Genomic DNA, 19,684 nt, shown 5'->3' with positions numbered 1-19,684 from the left:
GTCGCTGCACTGAAGGACTGAAACACTGAGGTACTGACGGGCTGTCAGAGGCACGGCCACATGGGGCAGGGCAAGGCATCATGGGATGGCATTTCCTGGACTTGCTTGTCTCCTCATGGGTGGGAGGGGTGTGTCACAACTCTGTTTTCTGCAGAGTGTTTCCAAATTTAATAAAATCTGTGTTGTTCATTCTACCATGGAATCTTGGTGAACCTGTCTTGACACGTCTTCTCCACGCTGCAATATAATCAACACATTAAGAAAACAAATCCTTGTTTTAAGATTTCTCAAAGTGAATTGTGACAGTTGGTCCGTGGAGGCGGTCATTATTTTTAAATTATCTTAGAAAAGTGATTCCGAGCTTGTGAGTGTGTCTTTGTCATTTTCAGCTGGTAAAAATCAAACAAGTCTGAACTCTAAATGATATTTTTTACAGCTTCAATTATGAAATAATTATCTTATTGATATGTAAATAACTATGGAAAGCAACAAGTCTTGTTTTCTTTATTAAAATAATGCTTCAATAATGAAATAATGCTATTTTCAATCATTTACTACACAACAAATAATGACTTTTATAATAACTTGACGTTCCTCTGCTGAAGCTGATCAGGGAGAATCGTTATTGTAATACCGTCTCTGATCCTGACGGTGTGGTTTTGTAGGAGATTTAATGTCCAATGTCATCGATAAACTGGAAAAAAAACTCAATGTTTAATCATCTTTGCTTTAAAATGACTCACTTCCAGCAGGCCGTGAAAAGACTGAACCTCCTGCAGCCAAACAGTCGGATTAGAACTGAATGATGATGATGATGATGATGATGATGATGATGATGATGATGGTGATGGGGATCTCTGGTGTTCACAGCAGCTCCTCCCGGTTCCAGAAGCTTCTGTGTGCTGCAGCTTCCACGCCCTGTTCTGTTTGCAGAGCTTCTTCCTGCTCTGCTTTCTTTCCTCTGGGAAAGTTTCCTGATGGGTTTTCGCTGCGGCTCTTTTTAAAACCAAACCAAACTAAAGTAAACCAAACTAAACTAAACAAAATTAAACTAAACTAAACTAAACTAAACTAAACTAAACTAAACTAAATTAAATTAAATTAAATTAAATTAAACTAAACCAAACCAAACCAAATTACACTAAACAAAATTAAACTAAACCAAACTAAATTAAACTAAACTAAACTATACTAACTAAATACTAGTTTAAACAGTTAAGTATCCACAAAGCTGCCCCAGGAGCTAGAATGCTGTGGGAAGTACGGTGCACTGAGCCCTGTCCTCTAATGTCTGAATGTTATTCCCTTTAGTCCGTTCATTGCTTTTCACCTGCTGTCCCCCCCTTCGAGGGGGAGTCTTCTCCAGTTTCAGTTGCTGACTCCACTATTACGAAGGCCTATGAACAAGCTCCGTCCGGACCGGGAGGACACCCCTGTCGGTCCTGCCCGTGGACTGGCTTCGGTTCTACTGCTGGGATCCGTGGTTCCTGTGCTGGACCGTCCAACGGACTGTCCTCAACATAGTCCTAGGCTTTACTTCTTATTGTCTCATGCTAGCTGTTGCCAAAGCTGTCCGTCCCTGGGAGAGGGATCCCTCCATACTGTGGTTCTCCCCAAGATTTCTTCTTCTCCCACTGGGTTTTTGGAGTTTTTTCTTGCCGGATGTGAGGGTCGAAGGCGGTGGTTGCTTCGTTCTGTCTCGTTACTGTAAATATTGACATATTACCATTATGCTTATTCACTGTTTTTACTTTTACCGACAAATGTAACATCTTGAAGCCCTCTGAGGCAACTGTTGTTGTGATACTGGGCTATACAAAAATAAATTGATTGATTGATTGATTGATTGAAAACAGCCTGTTTTTTGCTTTTGCCTCATTTTTCTGCCCAAAAACCAAAACGTTTCACCTCAAAACAGTTTTCTGACACAGAGTCTGTCAGTTTTCTGATAACGTCGATGCCGTATGCCGCTGAAGCAGCCCCACAGCATGATGGTACCGCCACCGTGTTTCACAGTATGTAAGAATGACCTCTCCATCAGGGCTTCATTTAGTGACCTTTAAACCAACGCATGCTGAAATAGGTGGAACTCCACTGAGAGCCACCGTCAGCCTCTCTGAATCCTGCGTTTAGTAGATTTATAGGCCCAGAATATCCAGGTTATCTAGTGGAAGGGAGCATCAGCGCTGTTTGTTTAAAGGCGGACTCCACCTCGGTTTTCCAGCTGAGAGGACATCAACTGGAGCTTATTAATAGGCTGAGCGACGCACGCCTTGCACTGTTTCCGGGTGGAAAACCACGCAGGGCGGGACGCTCCCTGAGCGTGGAATAAAAACATGTGAGATAAGAAAAGCTCGGAGTGTGAGAAACATCATTTTCTAATAATTAACACAGGAAAGTCTGTGGGCGGGTGGAGACGGCAAGGACCAGCAGATGGAGACATTTTATCAGTAAAAGAATTCTCTGCCGTCAGGTTGATCAAAGTGTGTGTGTATGTGTCTCTTTTGTTGTTTTGTTACACTTTTATTGTTGCTCCCGTTTCTAATGAGCTGAACTGAAAGAACTAAAACTTTTCCTGAGTACATTAAAGAACTAATTCTCTGAGAAATCGTTGACAGATGAGCCTGAATGTGTTTTAGTGAGCACTGAGATAATTCATAGGTTTATCCATAGGTGCTTTACCTAAAGAGGAAGGATGGAAAATCCGGGGTTAACCCTGATGGGAGCTCCATTACAGAAAATCCAGCTGCCTCACATCTCTGAGGTTCCTCCCAGCATCAGGTCTGCTCTCCACAGACAGACAGCAGAGTGAAAACATGTGGACAACTTCATCTGAAGAAATCAATGCATCACCTAAAGCACTAATGCAAACGTTCCAGAATGCTCAGTCTTTGGTGCTCTACTACCATCTACTGGTGAGACAGCAGAAGTGCTGCTCTGGTGGAGATCCGGCTGGTGAGACCTGCTGGTGGAGTTTCTCCTCAGGGAGCACAGAACCTTCCAGGTCTGAACAGCTTTCACAGGAAGTCACCTGGTTCTCCGAAGCAGAAGGTTTGTTCTACATCCTGCCACTGGAAGAAATGAAACAGTCCAGCAGTGAATTACTATGAATCCAAAGAGAAAGTTTCAGGAAGTTTCATCCAGAGAGCAGAGACAGCCGCTGTCAACAGCTCCCATTCTCCAGGACACATCAGCAAACACTGACCAGACTCTATTAATCCCTTTGGGAAATGCTTTCTTCTGCTTCGATTATATTGTGAAAACCTGAAAAGAGGACACCCTACACAGCCTCGAGGAGATGCTGACCAAACATACTCAAAGACGACAAAGTCGCTTTATAAACCAGTCATTTATTTAAAATGTTCCCCTTTCTGTGTAAAGTTTGAAGTGAGAATTGTCACAATCATGAAGTGTTCCTATAGGATCATCTGGTACAGATCTGAGAAGTCCAGTATGCTGGTTTCAGACTTATATTAACAATCTATGGTTTCAGATCTGGTCCAAAGTGCTCTAGCTTTGAAAAATACTGTGAAATGTGCCTTATAATAATAATAATAATAATGATAATAATAATAATAATAATAATAATAATAATAATAATAATAATAATAATAATAATAATATATTATATAATAATAATAATAATATTCACTAACATAATAAAGGTTTCATAAATCCAATATTGGTTGTTGGGCAAAGTTTATATCTTTGTCTGTGTACCTGAAGCTGCTTCTGATCAGTGAAAGGAGTTTCAGGTGCAGGTATGGAGATGGAGGCTGGGTTATGGTCCAGCAGTATTGAGACGTCTATATATAAGAATAATGTGTTGTTCACCAGCGCCCCCTGCTGGATGAGAGGCTAATTCTAACAATTACAACTTTCCCCTTTTATCGTATCAGTGAAAAAAAACAGCACAGACATTTTATACAGACACCTCAATGCGACCGCCATGTGCCTCCAATGTATGTAATTCTGTAGTGCACACACACACACACACACACACACACACACACACACACACACACACACACACACACACACACACACACAGAGTTTGTATTTCTATCCTTGTGAGGACACTCATTGACATAATGCATTTACTAGCCCCTAACCCTGACCCTTACCCTGACCCTTATCCTAACCCTAACCCAGACCACCACACAGCCGAACCCTAAAGAAATGTTTTTGACCTTTTACTGTTTTCAGTAACAACAACATGGTCAAGAAAACACTGTTTCCCCTCATTAGGACCGGAAAAAGGTCCCACAAGGCACATCGTGCAGGTTTTCCTGTCCCCACAAGTATAGAAAAACACGCACGCACGCGCGCGCGCGCACACACACACACACACACACACACACACACACACACACACACACACACACACGCACACACACGATACCATCTCATAACGCCTGCCGACTTTGAGTAACTTCCGTGATGGTGTCTTTGGATCATGTGTTTGTGATGGAACTTGTATATTGACCCTTCTGGGCCACCGTACAGGATCCATCGTGTGCTGCTATGCACATGAGGACAGAGTCACACAATAATAACACTTAAAGGAGCTGTTTGTGATTCTGCACAGTTCTGAGGCCTGACTTCAGTGTGAAAGGTTGGCTCCGCCCCCGAGCTCTCTGACTGGTTCCTCACGTTGAGAAAACCCTCCCCCTCCCCCTCCGCTCTGCTCCCACTCAGCGTGCACGACGCTACATGCACATCCCATACGCGTGCACAATCCTCCGGAGGAAACACAGCAGAAGCCACTTCGGCTCTTTTTTCTTCAAAATAAACGGCCCCTTCGTCTCAGTTAACCAGATGTTACCTTGTCACATGTTCAATGCAGAAAGTAGCTGCAAAAATGAATTTGTAACAGCAAGTGGAGGTACAGCCATTTCCCTGTCGCTCCTTCACCGCTGTCGTGCACGCGCTGAAGACGGCCTGGCTCCGCCCCCGCCCTGCCCCGCCCCCCCTGCTGCTGCCAGTGGAGCAGAGAGGTCGTCACGCTGAATCCTCAGGCAGCGCTTTGCGGGGCCAGATATCTAAAACACGCTGATCAATGTGGGGGTTTTTTTCACAGAAATGTAGCATGGACTTCGTAGTACATGATGTAAAAAGCATTTTTCTCTTCCTGGTTAACTTAAAATCGTGGATAGCGCCTTTAAATGTTACCTCAAATGAAAACTTTTTCATGACTGCTTTGCTTTGGATTTGCAGTGGTGGAGACTGGTGTTTTCCGTCCAGCATCCACCAGAGGGTGCTGTAGTACGTTTCCATTGATTTGTTAATGCCAAATACTTTTTTTTCCCCCCTCAGGTACAAAATGGGGAGAGAATGAATTAACCAGCCAAGAGATTTATTCGAAAGTGACGTTTAACATGTCTTGGTCTATCAACACTTCTTTCAGCTCATGAACAAACTTGATACATCAAAAGCTTAAGAAATGAGACATTTCATTCAAACTGCATTCCGAATGTTGATATAAAACAGACAATATTATAAATATGGACTAGATTCTGGGCCAGGGAAGTGGCTGAGTTCTCCCTGTGTTCTCCGATTGCTCCAGCTCCTCCTCCTGTCCACAATCCTGATTATGAGGTGGACGAGAGATTCTAACATGTGCATTAATGTAACTGTGTGTGTCCGTCTCTTCCACAACCCATTACTGTAACTGATAACCCAGAATTTAGAGTCACTTAAAACTTTATAAAACAAATCAAATCAAAACAACAACAACAAAAAAGAAACACATGAAGGTTCAGCACAAACAGACACAAAGTATTTCTGGTTCAACAAGTTCAACAAACACAAACTAAATAGTCCTTTCGATGGCAACGTTCTACACAATCCTTCTGTCAAGTTAAAAAAAGCCCAAATATAAAAAAAATGTGCCGCAGTGGAGGTTTAGCACCATATGAAGCGTCCAGTCCGAGTGTGTGTGTGTGTGTGTGTGTGTGTGTGTGTGTGTGTGTGTGTGTGTGTGCGTGCGCGCGTGCGCTGGTCACATGGCGGCGGCCGTGATGAAGACGTAGATCTTGGCCAGGAAGGAGGTGAGCGTTCCCTGCCGCAGCAGCTTCATCTCCACGTCCAGCAGGAAGTCCCGCGGCTGCCGGAGCGCCCTCTGCAGGTACACGGCGCCCGTGAAGCCGTTGAGCTTGCGGGTGCTGAAGTAGCCGTCCCGGTCGCCCCCGACGATGCTGATGGCCACGTGGTCGCCGGAGTAGGCGGGAGACGGCCCGATGCGGAAGATCTGGGCCGGGACCACGATGTTGGTCTGGAAGCTGAGCTGGTAGAAGGTGATCCGGACCGGAGAGTTCTGGCAGTCCGGGGAGTTCACCGGACAGCTGTTCCGCTCACAACGTCTGCGGAGGAACAAGAGGAGGGAACTTCAGTTTCAGGATGTTCATCAGAACTTGTGGAGTGCAGAGGACGACTGTCGGGAAATATTTCTGTACGTGAGCGAGAACATCGACAGAAGCAGATTGTTGATGCTGTTCACTCTTCAACGAAGTGAATATGCTCTCGCATTTACTTCACACCATCATCTGCGTACGTGGAGACATATTCAGGGTAGTGAACCCTGACGAGGAGCAGACGGCCTCGGCCTTCACAGCGTTCTCTCCTCTGAATTGAGGCTGTGTTCACACCACAGGTATTTGGCTCGACCTAACTGACATAGCAGCCCCCCGTGGTCGAGCCGGGAGCGGCAGTGTGAACACATTTTTCACATTGGCTCGACTTACTTTTGGGTCGAGCCAGGGCCGCTTCGAGCAGGAGGTCAGAGGTCGACCCCGGCTCCATTTAGATGCAGTGAGAACACAGTTGCTCCCTGGGTCGAGCCAACTTTCCTCGTTTGACGCACTTTTGTCCGTGTGAGGCTTCCGTAACGCACGACGCGAACTGTTATTCTGAGCGCGCACATCGAGCATGGCGGAGAGTCGGTCTTCCTTCTGAAAGTCAGTGATTTGTACGGCCTGCAGAAAAATCCAGTACAACAGAAAAACCGTTCCGGCTGCGTTCCGTCTATGGAACGGAATTACCGCAGTACTGTGATTCACACCGCCTACGGTGTCTCTGCAGTCCGCTGGAGAAGGTTGCCAGATCTGTCGTTATCCCCGGTAGACAATATGAAACCCGTTGTACTCAACAGAAAGCAGCCCAAACCGCCGTCTCGGTTGAAAATGCACGTTAAAACCGTATTTGTATAATAAAACAAAACACGTCATAAACACAATCATTTTAGAAACCTTTTAGAAAAGGAAAAAAAAAGCCAAAACACTGTTTTCAGTCAATCGTAGAGGCTACATCTTGATTCTTTCACTAAATATTCACTCTCTTTCCTCCTGAGAACATCGTAGACGCAGACGTCGGTTTCCTTCTGTTCCTAAACTCCCCTGAACCACTGAGACGTTATGAAGTGACGTGAGAGGCAAAACGGCCTCCCACCCTGCCTTGTAATACCTCTTAGTGCCACCAGGTGAAGTAGTGAGTCTGCCCTTTCAGGTCAGAGGGCAGAAAAACTTCAAAATAAACTGAACAGTAGAAACTCATGTTTCTGGCTGATTTAGTTGATTTTTAAGAAAAAAAAAACCCCACAAAACTTTTTGCAGAAAACAGCAGTCCATCCTCGACCAAACAGTCAAACTCAAGAAGAGTGGAGTTATTTCACAGTATTCATCCCCGACACTGAGAAGAACCTCCACATTTCTCTGTGCTGATCCAGTTCAGACTCATTTAGCTTTATATCTGCGGTCTAGAGATGAAGTCTGCTTCACACTCACAGCCAGCTGGAGTTTAGGTCACAGGGAGCCACCCTCCCAAGGAGAAACTAACTTCAACATCAAACTGGTGAACATCAGTCAGATAAGAATGAAGAATGGTAGAATTTAATCACCTGGATTATCATTTTTCAACAGAAATATGTATTTTTTTGGTCATAATACCAACCACATTTACAAAGAAAACCTTTTATGAGCTAATTATTCCCCTCTGCAGTACCGCCGTGGACCACCAGGGGACGCTGTGGGAATCACTAATCACATACAGAGGTGGTGAAAGCTGGATGTGGAGGTGAAGAGAGCCTCGGGGTGGGTGGAGAGGGCCTTACGTGTCGGACACCTTCCTGTAGTTGGGGGGACAGCTGAAGGACAGACACCTGAAGGAGCCCTGCAGGTTGAAGCAGGTCTGAGCGGCGGAGCAGTTGTGGCTTCCTGCGGCGCACTCGTCAACGTCTGGACGGAGAAGTGGAAACAGGACATCAGTAGGACTGTTTCTCACACATCAGAGGGCAGTTTCCTCCCGGTTTGCCCCTCGGCGCCTCCCGGCAGGAGCCTCACCGGTGCAGGAGCGTCCGTTAGCCGACAGGACGTAACCCTGAGGAGGACAGGAGCAGCGGAAGCTGCCGGCCACGTTCACACACTGGAAGGCACACAGCGAGCCCAGGCCCTGCGAGCACTCATCGATGTCTGTCTCACACACACACACACACACACACACACACACACACACACACACACACACACACACACACACACTTAAATAGGCAATAACTACACAAGCTTAAAAAAAAAAAAGTTTGAGTATAGTTACAGCGATAAAAATCAGTATTTTATCAATATTGTAAATGCAAATTCATTCATAAATTCATGAAAATTTCAATTGTTTTATTTATTTTGCTTCTGATTTGGCCCCAAAATCCTTGTTGATTTTTTTTGTTTGTTTTTTGTGGGGGTATTTTATTGCATGCATGAAAAAAAGAAAAAGCTTGATTTCTTCTCTGAAAACAGAAGATTTTTACAACATTGTGTCACATTTTTTTGTTTAATTATTCAAAAAAAAGTGAAACGTGAAAATTGATCTGTTATTTGGCTGGCAGAAGATACTTTATTCCATGATGAAGCTTTTTACTCATGTTTTAGTTATCTCACTTAACGTAAATCTTCAGTTTTGAGTCTTTATGAAGTTGAAGAAAAAAAAACCTTCATTTACACAGTCTTCTTTTGATTCATCCTCTTTACACTCATTTCATATTAGAAATGAAAGGTAGAGAAACCCTGTGGGGTAAATTCCTCCAGACAGAGACAGCAGCTCTGCAGCTCTTCATGTCTGTTAGATCCAGGGCAGTGTAGATGGGATGGAACTGATCACAGTGGCTCTCCGTTATTAGCGTGCTTCAGTTCCCGTCATGTGCAGCACATGTTGAGGTTCTGCTGCGAGCCAAACCAGACATTTGCAGAAAGTCTATTCTTTATGAATTACATGTGGAATTGGCAGGTTTAGACCTATTTCCCTGATTGGCTGTTTCAACATTCGGTAACACTTTACTTGAAGCACCCCTGTGTAACACATTATAAGTACATTATAGCACTGTATACCTATAGTTATAAACACTCATAAATGATCACAATGCCAGGACCTAACCCTAACCCTATGCTGTATAGTGGGTTATAAAGCATTGGGATCATTTATGATTGTTTATAACTACTTATAATGTGTTATACCGGGTGCTTCGAATAAAGTGTTACCCAACCTTCAAACTGAATTGAAATAAGATGAATACACCAAACGGTGAGTGAATAAAGTTAGTTCCAGTCAGTGTGAAGGAAGGCTGAAAACCACTGACCAGTAAAAATTCATCATCCGGTTCTCTCAGACAGATAATAGACACTGTCAATGAGAGTGAAAGTGGCCTAAAGAAAGATTATTAAACTAATTTATTTCTCTAACTCATCTTTGCAAAGTGAATATTTGTCTTCACTGTAAATAACTGAGGTCCCAGTATTAAATACATTAGAGCTGTGTTGGATTCAGAGGTCGCATTAGACGGGTTTTATTGTGGTGTGGCGTTTGTTCAGCAGACTCCTCAGGACTGTGTTTCTGTCGCGGCGGCGCCCGGACGGCGGCGTACCCTGGCAGGTGTGTCCGTCCTCCCTCAGGGAGTAGCCCTGCTGGCAGTAGCACTGGTACGAGCCGTAGATGTTGGCACACTCCTGGCTGCAGGGCTGCTTCTCACACTCGTTCACATCTGGGTGAGCAGACCAGGCGTCAGGGCCTCCCGTGCGATTCGGCGTGCACGGCCACGTTGTTAAAGATAACACTACTTCAGGGTTTACCTTCGCAGTTCTTGCCGTCGGGGGCCAGGGAGAAGCCGGTGGTGCAGGCGCAGCGGTAGGAGCCCGGGGTGTTTTCACAGGTCTGAGCACACAGCCTGCCGGAGTAGCGCCAGCACTCGTTCACATCTGTCAGGACGGAGGCAGCAGTCACCGGACGGCTCGGCCCGGACCCGGTGCTCAACCCAGAACCAAACCCGGGACCGCAAGACCGCTTAACCTCCTCTGGAACGAACTATTGTGGCCTACAGCACTTTAAAACCGTCAACTACAAGCCAAACACTAATTCAGCTTTAATTTCTTCAATGTTTAAATGTCCTGAGAGGAGCACAGCCTTTGTTTTCAGGGTGGGCGGGGCCGTCTGGACCTCGGCGGCCGTACGTACCGGTGCAGACTTTCCGCGAGGCGTCGTACTGGTAGCCCGTCTGGCAGTCGCAGCGGTACGTTCCGGGCAGGTTGTGACAGATCTGTCCGGCTCCACAGCGGTGCGTCCCCATCAGACACTCGTCAGTGTCTGGACACAGAGAACCAGAGTCACGATACCTGGAACCCACGTCCAAACCCCAGCGGACGCCATGTGGAAAGTATGTAGAGATAATCTAAAGACGAGTGGAGTCTCCAGAAGAAATACAACCAGTAATTCAGCTTACTGCATTTTTCACGTTGGAGGTTTTGTGCTCTGACCATCATTGTAAGACCTCCCTCCCTCCCTCACTCGACCCTCACCAGTTTGCCTTACAGGCCAAACAGGTCTACAGAGGATGCCATCGCCATCACACTCCACACAGCGCTGAGCCACCTGGAGAACAAGAACAGCTACGTAAGGATGCTCTTCGTGGACTATAGCTCAGCATTTAACACCATCATCCCAGACATCCTCACCACCAAACTGCTCAAACTACAAATCCCCCTCCTCACCTGTTACTGGATTAAAAACTTCCTGACTGGACGCCCACAGTCTGTGAGACTCGGTCCCCACCACTCATCCACAATCACACTCAGCACTGGTTCCCCCCCAAGGCTGTGTTCTGAGCCCTCTTCTGTACGCCCTGTACACCCACGACTGCTCTCCCACCCACCCAACCAACCATCATCAAGTATGCGGATGACACCGCCGTGGTCGGACTCATCCGAGGCGAGGACGAGACAGCGTCCAGGGCCGAGGTGGAGGAGCTCTCAGCCTGGTGCTCAGTAAATAACCTGACCCTGAATGTCCAAAAAACTAAAGAACTGATCATGGACTTCAGGAGGACTAGACAGGACCACACACCCCTCCTCATAAATGGAGAACAGGTGGAGACTGTCACCACCTTCAGGTTTCTGGGCTCCACATCTCCGCAGACCCTCCTGGTCTGACAACATCAGAGCCCTGGTCAAAAAGGCGCAGCAGCGGCTTTATTTCCTCCGTGTGCTCAGGAAAAACAACCTGAGCACAAAGCTGCTGCTGGCCTTCTGTCCTCCTCTGTGGAGGGCGTGCTGACGTCCTGTCTGAGTGTGAACCAGGCTCCACCGCTGAGGACAGGAAGGCGGTGCAGAGGGTCATAACCACTGCCCAGAAGATCATCGGCAGCACCCCGCCCAGTCTGGAGCACATCTCCACATCCTGCTGCCTCAGGAGGACCAAAGCCATCACAGGAGACCTCGCACACCCTGCCCACCCCCCGTTTGACCTTCTGCCCTCTGGTAGACGCTACAGGTCAATAAAATCACACACCAGCAGACTGACAAACAGCTTCTTCCCCTGGGCCGTACGCACTGCAAACACCCACGGACACAGAAACACACACTCACTTATGACCAGTCTCCCATAACCCCCCCCCCCCCCCATGGACTAAATCACCCAACTACCTCCTCGCACTTAAAGAGTTTGTGCCTCATGTGGCATGATCACCACTCTGTTACACTGTTATTTATTATTCTTGCATCTTGTGGATGCGGTTACGCAAATTATACTTGCCCTTGTATTTTTTTCTGTCTTCACCAAATGCCTGTGTTGTTTTCTGTTTTGTCCCTGATGTTTTTTGTCCTAAGTCTTCCTGTCCTTGACATTTTAATCGAGGTGAATTGTAGCTTCACATGAGCTCCCACGAAATGTCGTTGTACCCCCCCAGTGCAATGACAATAAAGTCTATTCTATTCTATTCTATTCAAAGGTCACCAAGGAGTTATTCAGTTGTCGCGGCTGCTAGCTAAGAATATTACTGACATAAACTTCACACACCACTTTTGGAGGAGACAAATTATTCACCAATGATTCTGATAACATCAGCAATATGATGATGAAGCTTACTGGAGCTGAATATTTGTTCCGTTTTACTTTGACAGAACAAAAGTTGCAGAGCTGCTGTCTCTCGCTCTCTCTCTTTGTAATCGAGCTCACTTTTACTGTGGCTTCCACATCAAGGCCCGGTTTACGTGACAACATTTCAAGAGTGAACAAGTGTTAGCGTTTTCACCAGAGGAGAGTTTCATGTTTACAGCAGAAATCCTGAAAATGGTGTAGTTAGCATGCCAGGCCACAAGGGGGAGCTGGAGCCTGTTTCTGCTATAAAGTCACAACTCGCCATAAAGGTTCACAAGGAGAGATGACGGATTGGATGCTTTTCACTGTTTCAGTTACTGTTTCACTAAGCTCCTGTCTAATTGACTCGAATTCAGCACCAAGAAAAGTTTTCCTGTCAGTAGCATTAGCATTAGCATTAGCGTGTGTTCACGCTAGATGTGTTGGATCTTTACAGCTTGTTACATCCATTAAAGTCCCTCCGTTAGCTTCCACAGGAGAAGTTGAATCAACCTGTTCAACATGAGAGTTTGAAGTTTTTCAGATCCATAAAATTTCTTCTGCTTTCATTCTCGTTTTAAACGGCGCCTCAAGGTTTCTGCGTTGGTTGTTTTCCAGAGAGCTGAGAGCGGTGGAGCTGACCGACACACTTGGCGCCGTCGGGGCCGGCGTGGTAGCCGTGGCTGCAGGCCACCGTCTTCCTCTGGCAGGTGTAGGAGCCCACCGTGTTGACGCAGGTCGACCCCGGGCTGCAGGGGTCGCTCAGGCCGCTGCACTCGTTTATATCTGCAGGATCAGACGCACAGCATCAAGCCTCCGAGCAGCAGCACACAGCAGCTGATGAGCCTTTCGCCATCGCAGTTTTATTAAAAATAACATCTTCAGATTGTTGTCGTCTTGCCAACAATCAAGCATTCTAAACAACACTTAGTTTTCTGCATTATTTTTGATAATAAATTCAATTGACTGACAAAGTGTAAGAAGAAATGACTTTTCTGCTTCTGAGTTTCTCCTCCATGAGTCCATCACTGTGTCTGGATTCACCTCAGACTGATGGATGGGCTAAACGACTCTCTTACCGACACAGTTTCCGTGGTCGTCCTGCGAGAAGCCGCTCATGCACTTGTGTTTGGGCCTGCAGAGGAAGGAGCCCGCCGTGTTCTCACACACCGTGCCCACGCCACAGCCATGGCTGCCCAGCAGGCATTCGTCCACATCTGAGGACAGACAGGAAGAGACACGTCAGGGCCGACCGGGGGCTCCAGCAGCTGCTGCAGCTCGCCAGCAGGTGGCACTGTGGCTCCAGACTCCAGCACTCTGCTTCACCTGGAGGGAAAAGTGAGGCATGAAGCCACTGCGCTGCAGGAAGACCAGCAAGGACAACCAGCCTGCCGCTGAGCAGAATCCACAGCTTTGAAGGCCTTCTGGGTCATTCTCAAAGTATGAACTAACACCTTCACTGATGAAGAAAGACTTCAAGGAACAAAACTACACAATTCTGTGATTTAAAACATGATATATTACAGCATTCATTTCAAAGGTAGAGATAAAGAAAATAAACCAATAACAATTTTGATATTACTTCTTATTTTCTTCTAAAATAAAACCATTTAGGAGGAGTAAAGCTGACAGGCTCACTGGATCGGATGTTTCAGACTCATTCATCACAGTTTAGTTCTTTAATATAATTACTCCCAGTCTATTTTCTGATTGTGTTTTGGATTATGGGTTGTTCTCACTGGTTTGCAGCAGCTCTTTGTTTTCTGGAGTTCGCTCAGGTTGGTTCTTCACTGGTTTTCCATGAGTTGTTACCTGTGTTCAGGAGGCTTCCAGCTGGTTCTGTGGACTGAGCTCAGTGTGTAACTGGATTTAACTGGTTTCCAGTCTCCATTCTCTGGAGGAGACTGTGTTGGAACCGATTTACTGAAGTTTTCACCCCGGTTTGATCAGATCTGTGACTGACCTCCCAGGGTTTGGACTGGTTTCAGACAGATGGGATCTGCTGTGGTTTCTGGACGACGTCTTGAAGCCTGAGCTGCTGTTTCACTTGGTCCTGGTTGTAATAATGGTTTAGCTTTGGGTTGGTTTATCTATGTGGGACTTGTTAGCAGTTTTTTTAAATGTGAACTAAGTGATGGTAATTAGATTCCCTCTGCTAATGTGACTTAGTGCAGAAGGAGATGTGTTATTAACGTTTAACACCAGAGGCTGCGGCGCGTTCTGAAGGACTGTAATTAACCACAATACAATCAGTTTGCAGGATAAAAAAATAAACAGCTGTAATTGTGTAATAGAAAATGTGCATAATTAAAGAAAGTGCTGCTCCTGCTGACGGCATTAACAGCCACTAATCTACTGACACAGTGACCTCTGAACAAAGCCACGACACAACGTCACACAAAACATCCCAGGCAGGTTTAAATAAAGGAAAGGAGTCGAGTTTCAGAAGTGAGAGAGATTTAACCCCTGAAGCACACTGATCAATGTTGAAAAGCAGATACGGACTAATGTACAGAAGCAGTGATTTCTGGGTCTTTGGCTGAAGGAGCTCACCCTCACACACTCCGCTCCTCGGCCGGAAGCCGGCAGGACAGCCGACCTGCAGCTCGCACACGAAGGAGCCCGCCGTGTTGACGCAGCGCTCGGCGGGCCGGCAGCGGCGGGCGCCGCTCACACACTCGTCCACGTCTGCAGGAGGAGGCGAGAGGAGAGTGAGCCGAGCCGAAAGCGAAGCCGCTTCATCTCCTCTGCTGCTGTGACGGCGCGGCAGGCGAAGAGGTCTCCGAGGGTCTTCCTCTCTGCTCCGGTCCTCTGAACGCCACTGGTAGGCTCCCAGGGAGCGACATTCAGTTCACATTCACCCATTCACACACACATTCACACATCAGAGCAGGCAGCGGCCGTGCAGGGCGCGTTTACACATCGTGAAACTTCCAGATGGCAACAAATCAAACAGCAAGACGAACGACAACAAAGAACCTGACATTCGATTCAGCGCCAAACACAACACAATCATTTCAAAAAAACATTCACAAAGAAAAACAACAATTCAAATGAGCAAACGGAGGAGATGAAGGGAATGAAACAGTCCCTTTAGCAGGAGGAAACCTGCAGAACCACAGCTGGATGGTGGAGTCTGGCTGCTGAGAAAGATTTTAAATCGTGTTCAACAGGAAGCAGTGAAGAGACGCTCACACACTCTGACGCATGTTGAAGACAGAAGCAGCCATTTCTTCAGAAAGCACTGAAAGTCCACGGACAAATCGATGGATGGTCCCTCTGTGCCGTTTCCTTTTTGGTAACAATTCAGTCTTTCCATATAAAATCAGTTCTCAAATCCAGATGTGGTTTTCAGAGATCATTCAGCCTCTCGTACGTTACAAACTGAAGGCTGAATTACAAACTATTGCTCCTTCTTAAATACAGTTACGTTTCTCAGTTTAACGTTCCTGTAACTCAAAAACATTCAGTGCCAAACTAAACGCGACAGCCTGGCCTGCTCTTTGGAACACTGACGACTGAAACCACCTGGAAGCATCTCAGACCAGGAGAATGAGCCTGAGCCGGGCTGCAGTCTGCTGCGCTGATCAATACACCTTTTAATTACAACCGACAGCTGCCCCTTCCTCTCTCTGGATGCTTCAGTCATTTCCAGAGACAGACAGACCTCAAGCTGAAGGAGTCGGAATCCAGCAGCAGCAAACCGATCAGGACCGGCGGACACAGAGCGACGTCTTCAGTCCAGTCAGGACGGAGACAGCAGGGCGACTGGGAGCCAGGGTGATGAGAAAACAGCTGCTGGCTGCTAATTCCACTCATTAAGGAGAGAGTTCTGTTCTCAGTGCATGAGAAGAGAAACGCTGCTGCGAGAGAAAAACCTTTGACAGACAGCAAGAACAATGTCCCCGAAAGAAACATGGAATCAGAAAGAGAACAGCTGGAGTTCAGAGAAACTCAGTTACTGGACAAAAACAGAGGGTTTTTTTTTTTTTTAACAAATGTGACAACATGGAGCTCTTTACAAATCTACGTCTTTTCCTCACATTAAGCAGCTGAAGTGATTCGCAGGCAGGTGTGGATGATGCTAATAAAATAAAATCTTAATTTGGTAAAGAAAACTTCATGATCTAGATTTGCTCAGGTTTGTTATTTTGAAACTAAACTGCAGTAATGTGAGATTAATTACTGACCAGGCCGTCTTCAGAGGACAAGGCCCTTCAAACAATCTGATTAATTCTTCCGTCATGCTCACAACGCCTCAGACACTACAGCAGGTCTACCAGGCTGTGGATTTCATTACAGTTACTATCTTTCAGTCTAAAACCTAAATTTCTTTTGTGATTCACTTAAAAAAAAAACAACAACAACTTCGAGCTCATTAAAAGTAAAGTATAAAGATCAATGTATTTTTCCTCAAGCAAACTCATTTCGAGCTAAAAGAAAGTGTAAATAAGAAGCGCTCAGCCCGCTGATGAATGCGTTAAAGTTAAATAAGCTGCTTTGTTTGCACCGTGTTCAGCACTAAAAAATAACCTCTGAGGTCTCATTTACAGACCTGTTAGCTACCGCTGTTTGACAGTCGGGTCATAAATGATCAGGTCCGTGTTACAGGAAGCCTAAATACTCAAGAACATAATAATCTGAGCCAAAAAGCCAGCAGTCCATCAGCAGTGCAGCTTGGCTGTAGCTTCAGTGGGGCGAGGGGGGTGGGAGTCTGAGTTCTGCTTTTTCTTTTTGTAATAGATGAAACTCTCTCCGGGCAGAATAAAACACTCCCAGGTGAGTTAGAAGACGTCTCTTCTCCCCATCTTTAATGTTCTCAGTTGTTGGTTCCACCGTGGAACCATCCTCCTCTGAGTTTTTATCCTCAGAGCATCAGTAGAATCAGGTGTGGAGCGAAGTGAGGCTGCTGCTCCGTCTGCACCCAAATCCACCGGAGTCAGGCTAATGCTAATGCTAATGCTAATGCTAAGGCTAATACAGCTGCTGTCCATTGATCCACAGATATTGAAGGATTATTTCCTTGACTCTGGTCACAGCATCGTCTGACTGGAATCTCCTACATTTTAATTTTCCCCGCTGCTGTAAAGTCCTGAATGTTTCGGGGAACGTTTTTCTAATTTGGTGAAGTAAAGTTTACACCAAACCAAGAGAGGAAACGGCTTCACTTCAGCCTCCCTGAATGCAGGTTTGTTTTGACACGGCGCTCACACCATGTGTTGTGGAGCGCAGAGCTGGCAGGACCGCCACATCCCCTCTGAGCCGCCGCCGCTCCGTAAACCCCTCGGCAGTTTGGGAGAATCAGATCTGGGCAAAAAGCTCAGTGATGCTTTGCTTGTTGTGCATGTTTGTTTGAAATAAAGCCCACGGTTGCGGATGTTTAAATCTTTATCGGCGGAACGGCACCGCGGGCCGGTAAACAGGCGCTGTTGATTTATGGCGGCGGCCGGCCGGCGCCGAGACGGAGGACCGGGGCTCCTCTTTATCAGACGGCTGCATTCCCTTATCAGGCCGAGCGGCCGATGGGCCGGGACTGGGATTACCGAGGGCGTGGCGGACGTCCAGAGCGAGAGGATCGCCCCCGAAATGTCCCAGAATCCAAAGACAGAGTGCTTTAAAAACATGCCTCCCGGGGGGGGCGGCGTTCTCCTGAGGGTTCACGTACTGTACGTCCTTCTGTTGGCGGGGAGCGTGAAGGAATGGCGTCTTCCAGCGCCTCCCCAGCAGGAGTGTGATGAGGGACGAGCGCTGATCAGAGGAGTGTGTTTCTGTAACGCCGTTAAAAACCTCCAGTGACAAACTCCAAACGTCCTCCGTCTGACACGTCTGCTGTCCCTGTTGTGGGGAGGATATCAACCCCCCCGGGGTGAAGCCCGCCTGCCCCGCCCCTTCCTGTGGGCCCCGGGACCAACGGGACGGCTTCCAGCGCCGCCGGTGCAGAAAGTGGCAGAGCGCCGGCGCCCGGCGTTGTTTTCCAGTGCGTCACTCCGAAGGGAAAAAAGCTGCTGTTTCCTCAGAGTGCCTCCACCGTCCCCCAGCGCCCCCCCAGCATCCGCCCCCCCCGGGACGGCAGCATTACGCCGCTGAGAGGAGGGAAGTCAGCTGACGCCAGGCGGAAACACAGAGTTTATTTCTGAGAAAGGCCCGGTCGGGCAGAGCCGGCAGATAGACGCTGAGATAACTCCGTGAAGAGGAGGGAGGCGTCGGGACTGAACGAAGCCGGCTCACCGTGATGCTTCTCTTTGGAATGACGCCTTCAGGTTGGACCACAGCGTGTTTTCACCAAGAGATCAGCTTTCCTGAGCTTCCGTCCAGTTCTACAGGTGCAGACTGGCTTTACCTGAAGTGGTTCCATGAGGAAACTTTAGCATCAATAAAGAGAGAAAAACAAGCGACTTCCTACCCCACAGCTGGATGCTGAATGTTTTTAGACATGATAAAACTGTCCACGGTGCGATCTGTCCGACGGTCCTGGTTGGATAAGGTGGTGCTGAGGATGGATGGATGTTGGATGAGCGGACTGAGAACCTGCAGAAAGCTGCTGCCTCCTCCTGAGGACGCCAGCAGCTGGAGCCTCAACTGGAATGACCCGCTGCTCCAGGCTGCTTCTCATTATGGACGTGAAAACATCCTGATTGTTGGAGGAAGTGGACCTCGAAGCCACGCAGCCTTTTGGTGAGCGGGCGGGGAAACCGCGGAGACTTCAACCGAACGCTGGACCGCATGTTTCCAAACAAAGGAAATTCCTCACAGAGCAGCAAGAACGCACATCAAAACATCAACAGCTCTGCCAATTAATTCAAACACTTGCTTCAAACGGTCTGGAGGTCAGAAACAGACACAAGCCAGATTTCTTCAATATACTGCGAAGTGAAAGTGGGCCTCGGCTCTTTAAAGGGAAGAAGAGAAACCGCTCTGATTATGAATGAGTCATAGAAGAAGCACACCCACATCGAAGTCTGCAAAATCCGCCTGTAAAAAACAGAAATGGACACGAATGTGACCGCAACAGCCAGGCTGTTCCAACCAGAGCCTCTCTCTGTATTTTCATTTTGTTAATTAGAAGTTTGTGAAAATCCCAGTTCCATGAGAACCAGCAGCATGGACCTGATCACCGCTCCATTCTCTGAAATGTGTGTGTGGACTGATGAGAGTCCAGCAGGGTGTGACCTTTGGCCTGGATGAGGCCTCAGTGGGTCCCGGTGGGGGGGCATTCAGAAGATAGGTGGAGCAGAATTATATCGGACGATCTCAGCCATGGAAACCAAACAGATAGTTAGCAATGTGAGCGCAG

General features: G+C 47.1%; 1 protein-coding gene across 1 annotated transcript in view; it reads right to left on the bottom strand.

Moving 5' to 3' along the window:
- Window positions 1–5,318: 5,318 nt before the first annotated feature.
- The window catches only part of fbln2 (fibulin 2), a 50,298-nt gene continuing 35,932 nt past the window's right edge, over window positions 5,319–19,684 (bottom strand). The window contains 9 exon segments of the mRNA XM_030092313.1: window positions 5,319–6,362; window positions 8,108–8,231; window positions 8,337–8,465; window positions 9,908–10,024; window positions 10,113–10,238; window positions 10,495–10,623; window positions 13,033–13,176; window positions 13,470–13,607; window positions 14,944–15,078. Coding sequence (XP_029948173.1) covers window positions 6,002–6,362; window positions 8,108–8,231; window positions 8,337–8,465; window positions 9,908–10,024; window positions 10,113–10,238; window positions 10,495–10,623; window positions 13,033–13,176; window positions 13,470–13,607; window positions 14,944–15,078 — 1,403 coding nt within the window. The 3' untranslated portion in view covers window positions 5,319–6,001.

The sequence above is a fragment of the Salarias fasciatus genome, chromosome 5 (assembly GCF_902148845.1).
Source record: "Salarias fasciatus chromosome 5, fSalaFa1.1, whole genome shotgun sequence".
NCBI lineage: Eukaryota > Metazoa > Chordata > Actinopteri > Blenniiformes > Blenniidae > Salarias > Salarias fasciatus.
Note: the sequence above shows the minus strand (reverse complement) of the source record. Positions and strands in the feature narration are given on the sequence as shown.